General features: G+C 33.8%; 2 protein-coding genes across 5 annotated transcripts in view; one reads left to right on the top strand and one right to left on the bottom strand.

Moving 5' to 3' along the window:
• CENPP (centromere protein P) overlaps positions 1-16,332 on the bottom strand; it is a 224,912-nt gene that overhangs the window by 142,578 nt on the left and 66,002 nt on the right. The window lies entirely within an intron of this gene.
• Positions 505-16,186, top strand: OGN (osteoglycin). The gene is made up of 7 exons (XM_059924407.1): positions 505-632; positions 1,656-1,904; positions 3,308-3,404; positions 8,760-8,918; positions 10,942-11,144; positions 13,447-13,542; positions 14,352-16,186. The coding sequence occupies exons 2-7, from the start codon at positions 1,731-1,733 to the stop codon at positions 14,520-14,522; spliced, it is 900 nt and encodes a 299-aa protein (XP_059780390.1). The 5' UTR covers positions 505-632; positions 1,656-1,730; the 3' UTR covers positions 14,523-16,186.

Below are 16,332 nucleotides of genomic sequence, written 5' to 3'. Positions count from 1 at the left end.
ATTTATTTTTAAAAAGCTAATTCTGACACTTGAGTTTTTGTTATATGTAACAAAATAAAGGGGGAGAGGGACCCCAAATGACTAAACTAAAAAATAATTTGTGCTATAACTAATTTCTACACCAGAAACTTTTTAGCTATATACTAATTAAAGTACTAGAACAACATTTTTACTCTTCATAAAATTAAGAGCATAGATTATGCTTTAGTTTGGTGTTTTATTTCGTTCAAAAAGCAGATGTTTTATCTCCTGGGAAAGCATTAAAATGAAAAGCATGATTTTTAAACTATGTCATCTTCATAAACTAATATTCACAAAAACATGAGTATTTATTACACAAGGTAAAAATAACAAAATTATGGTAATCAGTAGAAGCAATCTGAGTACAGCAGTTACAAATATTTTAAGCACAGTTCTCTAGTACAACACACTACATTTCATCCTAGAGAAAGAATGTTGGCAAAGATCTCTACCACATGGAAACTGCTTTTAAAGCTGTTGGGCCCTGAAATTCTATTCAGCAGTTTGAAATCAATCCACAGCTTTTCTCATTCACCCTCCCACTTGGGGCTAATGCAAGCCATGACCATCTACTGAGGAAAACCACAAAAAACTTCAAAACAGCTACAACGGTAGGCTCTTTTTTCACATATTATTTTAAATATCATTTGTTAAAATGTGACATCTAACAATCTTAGTAAATGTAAAGGCCACCTTTCATTTTTTTATGTTTCAGTTACTTTGAACAATTATTTTTTAACAAGCACTTAAGTATACCATTGCATAACTTTAATGTCCATGCAGGCAAGAACAAGGTGTTGCAAAAGTCACAAAACCATGTAATTCTTAATTTTCAACCATTGATTTTTGACAAACTGGTATCTACAATGCAGCACCAGCAACTATGAGTGATTCTGTCTGAAGTTACTTATGAAAAAGTGTAAAATGTGCACCACCAGATAAAATCCAGCAGTGAGCCTAAAAGAATCTTTCCCATTTCATTCCCTCTAAATCTTTGATTAAAGTTCTATATTTTTTCTAGCCTGCAATACTATTTTTGCATTTTTCATAGTTTAAATTTTAAAAGAAATGCTATTAACTAAAAGAAATGATATCTATAAAAATTATAAAACTAAGAAAATTTAAATTATGGCTTTTCCCATATTCTGTACCACTTAAAAGTAAGTGTTAATGACTACTTTTCATAATGTTAAATTTAAAATTTAAATTTTGAAACTGTTCCTGGAACTTGTTTCTGCTCATACCAATACAATCAAGAGTGTGTATAAAGGAGCAAAGTTGAAATATGATATTTTTTAACTCACATGAGACAGGATCATGGGACTTCATTTTAACTGTTTATATTACAGGTATCCTAAGAAGACTTCAATTACAAACAAGTACCTTTGTTCAAGGCACCTAATTATTAAAAAACTGAAATTATCAACATTGCTTGGATATTTGATAGAAAAGGAACCAAAACCATTTTCTGAAACTATTTTTCAGAATGTGGCTGATACACAAAAACGTTTAGCATCTAATTAAAGATCACTAAGGGTTAAATACTTGTTCTCTGGTCCCTACTGCGTATACCCTGCCAAAAAGTCCTCTAAGCTTTTAAATATTGCTTCAATGGTCTACGTTTTTATTTCCAGGGAGAAAGGGAGTATTGTCCCACAGTCAGCAGGCCACTAGCTTATTAACTTCCAGTCACTTTCATTTTTGCTAAAATGAAGACTCTGCAATCTACACTTCTCCTGTTCCTGTTTGTGCCTCTGATAAAGCCAGCACCACCATCTCAGCAGGATTCACGCACTATCTATGATTATGGAACAGATAATTTTGAAGAAAGCTTATTTAGCCGAGATTATGAGGATAAATCCCTGGATGGAAAAAGTATTAAGGTATTTTATTTCTACTCTAAATTTAATTTCTAAAATAGTCGCCCATTTAAATGTATGTTTTTGTTTTTTCTGAATGTGTCTGATAAGGTAAGAGGAAAGGAAAAGCACATTAAATGCTTCAAAATAATTCAAAATAACTGTCCTAAGATGATATTTTTAAAGTATGCATGCTTCCGAAATTAATACATAGAATCCATGACAACCAAACAGTATCTATAGCAACCAAAACATAAGATTTAAGGAAAACTAAAATTTAAAACATAAAATTTAAAGAAAATTAAACTTTAAGATGATCTCTGACCAGTTGAGATTTATATGTTAAGTAATATTACATAATGTCCTATATATGCATATTAAAATAAAATAGGAGAAATGTGTATTAGGAGAAATAAAAATGAATCACCAGCTTAAGGTTTATTGTTTTAGGAAGAAGTGGTTCAAGGAAATAAAGAGTACTGCTTATTTTGTATCTACAGCATTTCACAATAATTCACATATGTCAACTACACAGTATCAAAAAATGAAAACTATTTAATATAGCTTAATTTTTAATCGGTCTTAACAATTCAGACTCCATCACTTTACCAAGTAACTGTAACTGTCATTGTCTACAGGGATGACTTTCATACCACATCTTCATATTCTACTTGTACGGGGGCTAAGTAATTACTTGTGGTTTTACTGGCACACAGAAATGAACACTGGGAAAGGAAAAAGTTAATACAGCACATAAGTATCTGTTGCCTGCCTACCGTGTGTCTGTATGTGTGTCTCTCTCTCCCTCTCTCTCTCACACACACACACACACACACAAATGGAAAATGAGTAATGCAGCCAAATATATAACAATGTTGATTGCTTCAAAAGTTCTCCACTATAAATAAGATGACAAAGATTTTAAGACTGAACAGTTATAATTGCTTCTTTCTTTTTTTTAGTACAGATGAGCAAATGTTAACACTACAATTTCTTTCAATGGAGTTCGTTAATATGCTAGTATTATTATTATCACATATATATAATATAGGTATATATAGTTATAGCTCAGGGAGAAAAAAGGCCCACTATAACAACAAGTCGTTGGCTCACATGGCTGATTTGAATCTATCAATCAGTTTAAAGAATACTTTCAAAAATCTCCTGGTCCCTAAAAAGTAGTAAGTAAAAAGTTATCTGCTTCTTCTCTTCACATTGCTTTAGGAGTCTCTCTAACTTAATATAAATGCAGGGACCAAGATATTTGCGAAGTGGAGTAGAATTCAACGACATTTAATAGACAAATGGAAAGGGGAGAGGCTGTTCAACCAGAACACTTATAGGAGAATGTTGTCTGTAATCCCTCAGTTTTACAGTCCAAATTGGTCTTTGTCACACCTGATAATAAATGTTTATTTTTTCAATAGGAAAAAGAAACTATGATAATAATACCCGATGAGAAAGGTTTTCAATTACAAAAAGATGAGAGTATAAAACCATTATCCCCCAAGAAAGAAAATGATGGTAAGTATGAATACTCTATCATCAAATTTTTTTAAAGGAGCTTTAAAAAATAGCTTATAATGGAACTTTATTCCTTATAGTAATCAGAAATTGCATCAGGATATAGTAGATCCAAACAGTGGAATTTTATCTCTAATGATAAAGTCAAACAGATATATTGTGAGTTTTCATCATTTGCCATCCCACATTATGAGTGAGAAACGTGGAATAGGAACATTCAAGAACAAAGTTTAGCCTCTACAAAGTGTGTGCTTCTGTCTATATAAAATCAGTTGAAGAAATACTTGTTAAACACCAGTTATTTTCAAATACTATGTAGCCTGAGTATAAAGTAAATAAAATATAATTCTTGCCTTTAAGAAACTCACAGAAGAGAGACATAGTTATAGATATAAATAATTATAATGTACATTTCAATTAAAACAATAGAAAACTTATAAAATTACAAAGTCCTACTTATTAGTTTCTATTTGGTTTATTCTTGCTCTATCACAGAACATTACTTCACATGACAATATGAAAAAAAAAATCACACACTAATCTCTATATTGCTACAATAAAATTAAAATGTACAAAACCAGAAAATATATCTTAAGAAATTTGAGAAGTATCATAGTGAAAGTAGACTTGAAGAAATGGAAGGACATTCTTTGCTCTTGAATAGGATGATTTAATATCATAAAGATGTCAGTTCTCCCTAAATTTACAACAATGAACTTCTTTAAAGAGCTGGTAAGGCTGATCCTCAAGTTCAGAAGGAAAATCAAACCTGCATGAAATCACCTATTAGAACATACTTTAAAGCCTGCATACTTAAAATAAGTGTAATACTGGTGCATGAATGAAAGTCCACAGACAGAAAGAAATACATGTAGAAATTTAGTAAATAATAAAGGTAACATCTTTAATCACTAAAGCAAAGATGATATTTTAAAAAACTGGGGCTGGGACAACTAAGTAGTCAACTGACAAGGGATACAATTAGATCCCTATCTTACACAGAAAAACTCCAAATAAATTAGGGTCTAAATGCAAAAAGTGAAACCATACAAATAGTAGAAGATAACCTGGGTGTGGGGTATCTCAAAATCCAGAGACGATAATATAGAAAAGATCAATAAATTTGACTCTATAAATGAAACATCTGCATGGCAAAAACCATCATAAGCGAAGCCAAAGGCAACTAAAAACTGAGAAAAATATTTGTAATATATATCACTGATAAAGAGTTAATATCTCTAATTTCTAAAGAACAAGTAAAAATCCAGGAAAAAGAAACTGATCAAAAATCCATTGGAAAAATGGGCAAAAGATATGAACAGACAATTCACAAAATGATATAAAAATGACCCTTAAACACATAAAAGGTGTTCAATCTCATATGTAAGTTTAAATTATGTTGAGATAAAATTTTTTAACCTATCTGACAAATATATTAATATATTCCATTGGCAAAAGTGTAGGGTATCAGACACTGACATACGTTGCTGGTGGTAATACAAATTGGTAGAATGGACAGGAATTTGGTAATATCTAACGAAACCTAATATGCATTTACTTTGTGACACAGCAATTGACTTCTAGGAATTCACCCGAAAGATATACCTCCAAAAGTAAGAAAACACATATGCAAAATCTCTGAAGCATTGCAAAATATTGGAAACAATCTAATTATCCATACATTGAAGAGTGGTTGAATAAAGTATGGTACGTCCACCCAGGGGAATACTGTGCAGTTGTAAAAGTGAAGGAGGATGATCTCTGTAACTAATATGGAGTGATTTTCAGAAGAGATTATGTGAAAAAAAAAATGCAATAGAGTATCTACAGTATGCTGTCTTTCACCTAAGAATGAAGGGGATGTAAGAGAATATACATACATCAGCCCACTTTGTGAAAAGAAATTCAAGAAGGGGAATTAAAAAACTGAGACTAGTTACCTATGGGTTACAGATGGGACTAGGGGTGGAAAGGAGGGGGAGATGGTAACTAGGGGTACTGGGGGAAGGTGTTAGAACTTCTTGGAGTATACACTTGTTGTGTAGATTTGATTTTAGAATGTTATATTCACATAAGCAAACAAACAAATACATTTATAAATAAAACCAACTAGGATAAGATAAAAAGAACCCAAATTGGCAAACAAACAGAAAAATAGAAACTTAACTGCATTTCAAATCAATAACATACCACACTACAGGGGGAAAAATCTAATCGAAGTAACCCTTAAACACAGTATTTTGACTGTATACTTTCAGGCTAAAGACAAAATAAAATAGGCAAATACTAAAATCCTAGTGGGTAGGTTTGTTTTCCATAGTATTATAGGTTAGCAATAATGAAACTACTTAATGTGTGTTCTGGGACTGAGTAAAGTAAATGCACAGTGGATCATGAGAGCCAGGTTTCTCATTGTCAGAGAAGGGTGTTACAAATATGGTAAGGGGTAAGGCTAGAATGAACACTGTGGAGATGGAGTGGAATGAAAGATATCAGGATCAACTCCTGGTTTGTATACAGAGATACAGAAATAGATATATACATGTTTGCCTCCCTGTATGAGTGTGTATGTGAAAATATGCATATGATGTGTTTATGTTTTCATATGAGCATATGACACATATATACATGTATATATGTCTGCATGTGTGTACTTGTGTATTATTATGTCCATGTCTATATACATATACTCGTGTGTATGTATGTGTATTATATATGAAGAGAGCGCCAAATAAAAATACATATATTTCCCAGGCCTCTTTGCTGAAAAAGCCCAGAAGCAATGAGATCCCAGGAGCAATGAGCACATCCACACCCAAATGTTGGTTTCTAAATACCATTCTCCACTAAAAGGGACCAGTACTCCTGGAAATAATAGCTGATTTCAGGCCTGGGGCAAGGAAAGGGCAAGATTGGTCTGGGACATCTTAGCATGCCAGAAAATAAGTAAGTTCTCAAAGAACAGTGGGGACAACTAATCTTTAAAATTAATCAAAATATAAAAAATACATAGGTATAAATGTGTAAAAGATGTACAAGACCTGCTCACTGAAATCCAGACAATATAAAGGGATCAATTGTTATTCATTAAAATAAAAAATGTTTGCTCTTCTTCTTTTTTTTTTTTCTGGCCCCACCATGCGGCATGTGGGATCTTAGTTCCCCAACCAGGGATGGAACCTGTGCCCCCTGCAGTGGAAGCGCGGAGTCTTAATCACTGGACTGCTGGGGAAGGCCCCAAATGTCTGCTCTTCAAAAGACATTGATAAGGAAATAAAAAGACAAGCCACAGACTGAAGGAAAATATTTCCAAAACATAAATCTGACAAATGATTTATATCTACAGAACATACTTTTATAATTCAAAAATAATAATACAAAAACTTATTTAAAAAAACAGGCAAAAGATATGAATAGACACTTCACCACAAAAAAATATGTGGATGGCAAATAAGTATATAAAAAGATGCTCAGCACATTAGTCATTAGGAAAATGTAAATTAAAACACGCGATACCACAACAAACCTTACTTGAAAGGCTAAAATAAAAAAGTCCAACCATACATACCAAATGTTGACAAGAATGTGGAGCAACTGGAACTTTCACACACTGCTAATGAGAATGTAAAATGGCACAACCACTTTGTAAAACAGTTTAGGACATTCTTCAAAATGTAAAATACATACGTATAATAAGACCCAGCCATTCTACTCTTAGGTATTTATCCAAGAGAAATGAAAGCGTTAAGTCCATACATAAATGTTCATGGCAGCCTTCTTTGATATAGCCAAAAACTTGAAACAACCCAAATGTCCGTAAGAGATGACAGTATAAATTGTGTTTATTGAGACAATGGAATAAATTGGAATGAACTCAGTAATAAATAGGAATGAATTACTGATACATACAAAAACAGATGAATCTCAAAATAATTATGCAGAGTGAAAGAAGCCAGACAAAAGAGTGTATACTGCATGATTCTTTTGATATAAAAGTTTCAAAAATGCAAACTAACATATAATGACAGAAAGGAGATTAGTGGTTGCTGGGAGGGAGAAATTACCAAAGGGCATGAGGAAACTTTTGGAGTGATGGATATGTTAATTATCTTGATTGTGGTGATGGTTTCATGGGCATGTACACATGTCCAAACTTATAAATTATACAAATTAAATATGTGCAACTTACTGTATATCATGGAACCATAAAAAGGCTGTGGGAGGATAAACAGAGCTTAAGAGTTCTCACTGACTAATCTGTGACAATGTGATTATCAAAATAAATAAGACAGTAACGTATTATGGGATACATTCCCCATGGAATGAGGAATTCATAAGTTCATACTGACAGAAATAAACAAATAAGAAGGGAATGGTCCACCTTATATCAGAATGCCAACTAACAAATGTAGAAGAAATGATGGAATTAGAAAATAATTGGCAATTATCCTAGTAATAAATGATTCAAGTAAGAATCTTCAACAGATGATAAAACTAGAGGGTGAAAGTTTGATGACAAACCTGATGTTTAGAATCTCAAAGTACTCCTCTAGAAGGTACAAATTACAAAGTGAAAACAGTAATTTTACAGAGTGAGAACCATGGCAGATACTAACTGAACCAAGTGACCGAAGACAGCATCATAAGGAATGAGACAGATACATGACACTGAGGATGTAACATTATTTCCATGGTATTCCTGCCAAAAAACGAGGAACCTCATATAAACCCTAATTGAAAGACATTCTGCAAAATAAATGCCCTGAAAATAAAAGTTTTAAAAAATTCAAAAATTTCCTAAACAGTAAAAGGTATGAAAAACAAAGACTAAGGAACTGCTGCAGGTTGAAGGAGATGAAAGATGCATGACAAGTAAATGCAATGAATGACGTAGGGTACAATAGGGACTCTAACAGTGCCCATGATGACTCCAATTTTTAAGTTAATAGTTTGCTTATTTAACTAAGTGGTTTCTAAACTCATTAGAAATGTGTTTGCACCACTCCAAGTGATAAATCAAGCTAATATTTACCTTAAGTCCTGCTTTATGATTTTTGATACTCCAATGAAAAAATGTAACTGTCAATCAATTCAGCAATTAAATGATCACTGCTAAAACAGAGAGGAGAATAAAAGAGATTGTGGATTACAGAATTTAAAATAAAATTCTGGTGAGTTATCAGATACAATATAGATTACTAGCTATCATGGCCATAACGTCTTTCCTGTTATCACCCGTAATTCTGTAAAGGATCTTTTCAAATTGGTAATAACATTCATGATAGCAAGGATTTTAACACTAGAGGTCAAATATTTTTAAACTACTGATTTTTATGATTTTGTTTCCCAATTTAGAAATGCCCACATGCCTGCTATGTGTTTGTTTAAGTGGCTCTGTATACTGTGAAGAAGTTGACATTGATGCTGTACCACCCTTGCCGAAGGAATCAGCCTATCTTTATGCACGATTCAACAAAATTAAAAAGTTGACTGCCAAAGATTTTGCAGACATACGTAAGTTAATTTTAAATAAGATATTAGTGTTAACTCGTGTTAGTATTTAACTCATATAAACACAAGTTTCTAGGTACCTGTGGCCTATCACATGTACGGTAGTGACTGTTGAGGTATTTTAAGTATCCACCACACTTCACAAAAATCCACTGGTTTACTGGTGAATCTCCTTTCCATTCAGATGTTCCCTGTCATCTTTCTTTACTGGTGACTTCGGAGTCTATGTTGACAGCCCATCTAACATATGGGCAACTATATCTTCTCAACCCCAATATTTCAAGATCCATTTGCCTCAGCCAGTCAGCAGTACAAATATAATCAGGATATTTCTCCAATGACAATGTTTTATTTTCTACCTTCACTATGAAAACATAGAAACTGCTTTTTCTTACTTTAACTCATGGTTCTTAAATCTGGCTGCATATTAAAGTATTTTTGATACCAGGTCCTAGTCCCCAGAGATTCTAATTTAGGTCTCTAAATTTAGAGGCCCAGGTGTTGTCATTAACCACAACCAAACTCTTCAGATGACTCTAATACGGAACTAATGCTGAGAGCAGTACCATTTAACTCCTTCCCAGATCATTAAAAATCTTGGACTTCTGGTGTCCAATCAAAGCTTACAACAGCTGCCAGGAGGGTGTTGCCATGAGCACACCAAAATCCCCTACTTCTGCAGTATGAAGTCCAAGTCTGGATCACTAATCCGTCATAAATTTTCTAGATTCCAATGCTGTCAAGGGCTTCTGAAGAAAGTCACACCAAGAAATGCACACTGGCCCCACTATACATTTACAAGATTAGCCATAACTGAATTCATGCTGTCACCAGTAGCTCCCAACTGACTGAATACAGTTGTTCCTCTTTTGTGGATTCCATGTTTTCAAACTCACCTACTTGATAACATTTATTTGTAACCCCCAAAATCAATACTTCTGGCACTTTCATGGTCATTCGCAGACATATGCACAGTGGCAAAAAATCTGAGCCATCCAGGATAGGCTGAATGAGATGCTTGGCCTTTTGTTTCAGCTTTTATACTGTAAACAAGTATCCTGTTTACAGTCTACTTAGTGCCACATTTTTCACATTTTTGTGCTTTTTGCTGTTTAAAGTGCTCCCTAAGTATAGTGCTAAAATCCTGTCTAGTGTTCCTAACTGCAAGAAGGCTGTGATGTGCCTTACAGAGAAAACACATGTTAGGTAATCTTTAAGTGTGAGTTACAGTGCTGATGGCTGTGAGTTCAATGTTAATGTATCAACAATATATACTAAGTAAGATGCGTTTAAAAAGAAACACACATAACATTTTCTACTGACTGGCTGATGAAAATGTGTGATGAGAGGCTCTAACCCTGTATATTCCCTAGGAGCAATGGTTCCATATTCACTAATTCAGCATTTGCATTGACTTTATAGACATGACCACCTTGAATAGTGAGAAGGGACCATATTTTCTAATCATCCCAGACGGACAAAAGTGATGCACACATAAATACACATATTGAATTTCTCTCTCAGTATGCATTACGGTAATAAATTAGGGAACATTTTTGCCTTTATTGTTGTCAAGCAATAAGGCGTGGAGAGATTAAGATAAGATATCCACAGTCACAATACAACAGGCTGGCAAAAAATCCAGAAATATTTACATGATTTTATTCAATCAGATGTAATGCTTACTTTCCATAATTTGCAACAAAGAGTTTCTTTCAAACTACTTGAGCATACTGAGAATTCAAACAAAAAAGGATGGAAGGACTCTATTAATTTTAAGTTCCCTTCCAAACCTGAGATTTTAGAACTTCAGTGAGAAACACCATCAGTGTCAAGCACAGAGTAGATGCTCAGTGTTCAACAAAACTTACTGAGCTACTAATTGTAGACACTCTGCTAGGCACTAAAAATAAAAGACGTTTGAATGACTTGATAAACAAATGCTTTTCCTCAGTCCAGACAATTAAGAATTTAACTTCATATATTTTTAAAAATTTTCTTATTTTTTGTATATTTTTCCTTCAAGCTAACTTAAGGCGACTTGATTTTACGGGAAATTTGATTGAAGATATAGAAGATGGTACTTTTTCAAAACTTTCGCTGTTAGAAGAACTTACACTAGCTGAAAATCAACTACTGAAACTTCCAGTTCTCCCTCCCAAGCTTACTTTATTTAATGCAAAATACAACAAAATCAAGAGTAGAGGAATCAAAGCAAATGCTTTCAAAGTAAGTATTTTATAGTATGACTGAGCACAATATAAAAATATCAGTTATACAGCCAATAATAACATGATAAAAGAAAAAGAAACTATGGTCTAGAATTTTGTTTTAAAACTATTTTAATGTAATAAATGAAGATATTATTTACATGATAAATAGTGATACTACTAGGCTTATTCAGTCTAGTTTATGCCTGTACCTCACTTAAAATACCTTTATCTTGTTTCATGGGACTACCTGGTGTCACATCTTTTTCCCTTGTTCACACAGCAATATTTATTTATACAGACAAGGTTTGCACTCTCATGGCACCAACAGTCTGCAAAACCTCAAAATGGGAGTGTTCCTGTGTTTCTTTTTTCCTTACAATATTAGTAATTTACAAACACCAGAAAAAATCATGTTCTAAAGTAAACACTGAATTTTATTTTTAATACTTAAAAGTATTAGACCATAGAATTCTGTAGGTAGACATTCTTTTGAATTCTGTGATGGCACCTAATACAAAATTCTGTATGTAGTAAAAATTACATATATTTCTTAATTTAGTAAATCAAGAAAATAAATGCACGTGAAAAGGGCAAGGTGATTTACTCTGATTTAGATAGCCAGGTTGTCTCAAAATGCAGAGTCTACAGGGAAGCAACCTCAGCCCAGGACTTCCATAGCTCTGGTGTACTCATTCCCAGTCCTGGAAGAAACCCCAGATAAAAGGATGAGACAATCACGCTACTGTTGGCAACAGAAGACCTCGTTAAAAAGGAAGGTTTGTAGCTCCTTATGACAACTCCTAGCAGTTCTTCAGAAGTTAAGGGACTCTTAGGGGACTTTTAAAAACTGGACTCACTTTAAAAACAAAAAAATGCTTGTAATTTGAAGATATGCAATTTGAGCAGGTAAACCTTTGAATAACTGGCATGTTAAAGACCTACAGGAGTAGGGACTTCACTGGTGGCACAGTGGTTAAGAATCCATCTGCCAATGCAGGGGACATGGGTTCGAGCCCTGGTCCGGGAAGATCCCACATGCTGTGGAGCAACGAAGCCCATGCACCACAACTACTGAGCCTGCACTCTAGAGCCCGTGAGCCACAAATGCTGAAGCCCGTGCATCTAGAGCCCGTGCTCCAGAAGAAAAGCCACCACAATGAGAAGCCCACACACCGCAACAAAGAGTAGCCCCCGCTTGCTGCAACTAAAGGAAGACCACGTGCAGCAACAAAGACCCAATGCAGCCAAAAATAAATAAATAAATAAATAAATAAAATAAATTTATAAAACAAAACAAAACAAACAAAAAAGACCTACAGGAGCTAATCAACATTTCTTCACAAAAGGAATGTTTGAATATTTTGGATTTTACACGTGGATTACAGAAGGGATTCATGACAAGTTGGCATGAAAATGATAAACTCAGATATTTTCTAGTTTTGCTTAATGCCCTAGGCTGCCAAAGCCACTGGTAAAATCAGGGTACTCTAATCCATGTTAAAGAGGCCCACTGGGGAAGACAGGAGCTTGGTGCCCATATGGTGAATTGTAGGATGCTTAAGAAAGGATTAAAATAACAGCAAATTAATTCTAAAAAAAAAAAAAAAAAAACCAAATTCTGTCACAGGATGCATATCAAAGGTAAGGTAAAAGATTATTGTCAGGGGAAACTACATCTTGAAATCATATTATAAAATTATACACAATAATGGATTACTGATCATGAAGAGTAATCCAATGTAGAGTCCTTGGGGCATAAAAAAGTCATACTTAGCTACGTATTTAATAAACTGCTTTGGGAGACATCTTACTAACAAGCATACACATCTCTTAGGAATATTCATTTTACTACAAATTGGTGGAGCTGAAATGGAAAGTTCTGAAGGTTCAAGAGAGGTTATGGCAGTACCAGGATGCAAATACAATCCTGCATAAGAATTAACCTTATTACCTGCTCCCAAGAGAAATTTAAAGGGCCCCAGAAATTGGCATGAGGGCTGAGGCTGAATATGATGGTATTCAGAAGTGAGATGAGTGGACAGAAATGTGGGGATGCATCAGGGCTCTACTGCCCTTCGTAAAGGACCAAATATACTACTTGTAAAACCAAAAACACCAAACAACAACAACAACAACAAAACAAGCAAAAAAATCCCAACAAACCTAAAACTACCATACCAATGATTAATAGTATTGATATGTGTCTATATCTATACCTATGTATTTATACATATGTATATGTGTGTATATAGCTTGAATCATGTGAAGAAATGCAATGAGTTCAATAACACTTAAGCAAAAGCACCTTTTCCTTACAGAAATTGAATAACCTCTCCTTCCTCTACTTGGACCACAATGCCCTGGAATCTGTGCCTCTTAATTTACCAGAAAGTCTGCGTGTAATTCATCTTCAGGTATGATTGCTCCTTTCACATTATCTGACTTTAATTCAAATTATTATGGGTCAATCTTACGATTCATTAGGAAGATCACTTATTTACATGTAAATTTTGCCCATCAAAAGTATTAATATTTAGCCAAATGCTCTCTCCTGCCCAGAAGCCCTAGTTCTATCCAGAGTACAACCAAAGGACCAGTAACAAGAGGTGTGAGGTCTGCTCTTATAGTAGGATTTGTCTCCAGGTGTGCACTTGGCATCTCCTAGTTAACCTGACATGTGGATTTGAAGTTAGGGGACACTAAGACCTCTGGTTTATGTTTCTTTCTCCAAATAGCAGTAAACACTTGCTTTTGGAGACTTCCCAGCTGACCTTATTGTCCAACATCAACTTAGGGTAATAGAAAAGTGAAAAGGGAATAAAAATAAACTAAAAGTGGTCTTTTACCATCATAAGAATTCCCATTTGTTCTTTTTATTTCTTTAAAGTATATTTAAGGAAACAGTACCCATTTTGAGTTGACACTCTAGAATAGGATACTTTATCCAGCTATTATAATCTTATTTATACTCAGAAATTTCTGTTATATGGGTTTTGCTCTTAGAAATAGCCAGTAGTCTGTTCTTCCAAAGTAATACTGTAGACTTTAAAAAGGGAGGCTCAGATTGCTCAGCAAGGGTTTTTATTACCATGAAGATATATGCACAGTATGTACAATATTTTAAAAATCACTTTTTAGATAAAATATTCTGTGAGATCTCATTACACAACATACAAAAGAATGATTTCGGGTTTCTAAACAATTTTTCCCTTTTATTTTCTAGTTTAACAACATAACTTCAATTACAGATGATACATTCTGCAAGGCTAATGACACCAGTTATATTCGGGACCGCATTGAAGAGATACGCTTGGAGGGCAATCCCATCATCCTGGGAAAACATCCTAACAGTTTTATCTGCTTAAAAAGATTGCCTGTAGGGTCATACATTTAACCACTATCAATGCAGCACATAAGCTAAAGTACACACATACTTATAATCTGTCTCAACAATGTCTAAAGGAGCTTAAGTATTTAATATTAATTTTGTATCCTACTATGAAGGAACTTATGTTTTAAGCAAAGATGTTCAAAAAACCTTACATATAACAACGAGCAAAAAGTAAGAGTGAATCTCTAAGTTCAAAACAAAGTAATGTGAAAATATTTGAACAGCATTACAAAATCCCCGCAGTTTATACTAGAGTACCATTTAAAAGGTATGTTTTTATATAAATACCCACATTTAAGACATATTATGAAGTGAAAGGATAAGTCCAAGAAACTTTCAACTGTTTGTCTTTCCGGGCTTCCACTGGATCCCTAAAGCATTTAAGGCATATGTTCCAAAAACTTTGAAAAGCTAAATATTTCCAGGGATCTCTCACTTTTCTTTTATCATTCATACATTATTCATTATGAAGCAGGAACTCTGTTTTCTTTCTATTAAGGCAGCTACTATATTTTTACTTAGCCTCAGAAATAGGAATATAGTCTCATACCTAGGCAAAACTTTCCAAATAAAGCATAATTTTACTCTCTGATAAAGAGCTAATATAGTAATGTTCAGTTATTCTGCTTTGTGATCACACAATTAAAGGCTTTAGTAAAATAATACAAAATTTTCTTTAATCTAAATATTAACATTCTAAGTCCACCATAAAACATTTTAGGAAGCCAAGCACATCAAAATCAGTATGCTTATAAAAAAACCTGAAAGTCCATCCTGTTTCTCAGAACATAGCCATAAAATTCTCCACTGTAAAGGCTTTCAATTATGATATATACTGCAAAATATTTTCTTTTTATACTATAGGAATGAGAATCTCATCAATAAATTTATCCAAATGTAAGACATGAAAACAAAGTGAATTCTGTGGTGTTACTACTACACACCACCTTCCCACCCACGCATACACATCCATGTTCTTGAGAACAGACCACACATTCACAAGAAAGCATCTCAGCAACATTTTCTAGAGACCCATGATTAACTGGTATGTTTAAAGATGAGAATTCATCTTCAATCTAATAGTGATGATAAAGTTCCTAAAATTACTTTCCTCTTGCGCAAACCCCACTCAAAAGTCTTAGTTTCCACAATGCTTTGGGGTTGCATATAAAATGATCAGTGCTTTAGAAACAAGAGTCTGAATGTGTATATAAAAATTGCCGACATTGTTTCCAACATAAATTATGCACTAGAATCAAGTTGGTCTCTGTATACTATTCCCAGAACAAACACTATTGGTGGTTTTCCATTTGCTTCTGTTTTTTCCGTACCTGGAATGACCTCCTATTTTTCAATTTTCCCATTTGTCAAGGTTGACCCCAAGATGAAATTTTTTCACTAAAACACCTGTGATCTCTTAACGCCACAATAATTACTGCTACAACACTAACGTGTTCACTGATTTTATTTTGGTAACTGGTAACAATAACTATTATACTGCTTTCTCATTTTGTGTGCGAGCCTCATTTCTCTGTGACTGAAAGCTCACTGAGCGCATTGAACACATCCAATATCCCCTTTATACATTCAAAGTGCTAGCATAATAGTGAGCACATCTAAATTGAATATATAGTAAATAGTGCAAAATAAAATCCATTTAAACAGAAGGGCTCTGTTTTATTTGGAAAAATAGAATATTTAAACTATCACAATCTTGAATAAATCAATAGAAATAAATTGTAACTTCATCTGGAAAAACAAACTTAATAAAGGATTGCTGAGTGGTGGAACCAACACTGGGGAAAGGGGTCAT

This window comes from Balaenoptera ricei, chromosome 6, assembly GCF_028023285.1.
Source record: "Balaenoptera ricei isolate mBalRic1 chromosome 6, mBalRic1.hap2, whole genome shotgun sequence".
NCBI classification, from domain to species: domain Eukaryota; kingdom Metazoa; phylum Chordata; class Mammalia; order Artiodactyla; family Balaenopteridae; genus Balaenoptera; species Balaenoptera ricei.
The sequence above is the reverse complement of the archived record's forward strand: the minus strand, read 5'-3'. Positions and strand labels throughout refer to the sequence as shown.

Excerpts from the sequence above, each read along its gene's own strand:
- OGN (XM_059924407.1), top strand. The coding sequence starts at position 1,731 with ATGAAGACTCTGCAATCTACACTTCTCCTGTTCCTGTTTGTGCCTCTG. Across the intron at positions 3,405-8,759 it reads CCCCAAGAAAGAAAATGATG|AAATGCCCACATGCCTGCTA; the intron begins GTAAGTATGAAT and ends TTCCCAATTTAG. Across the intron at positions 8,919-10,941 it reads CAAAGATTTTGCAGACATAC|CTAACTTAAGGCGACTTGAT; the intron begins GTAAGTTAATTT and ends TTTTCCTTCAAG.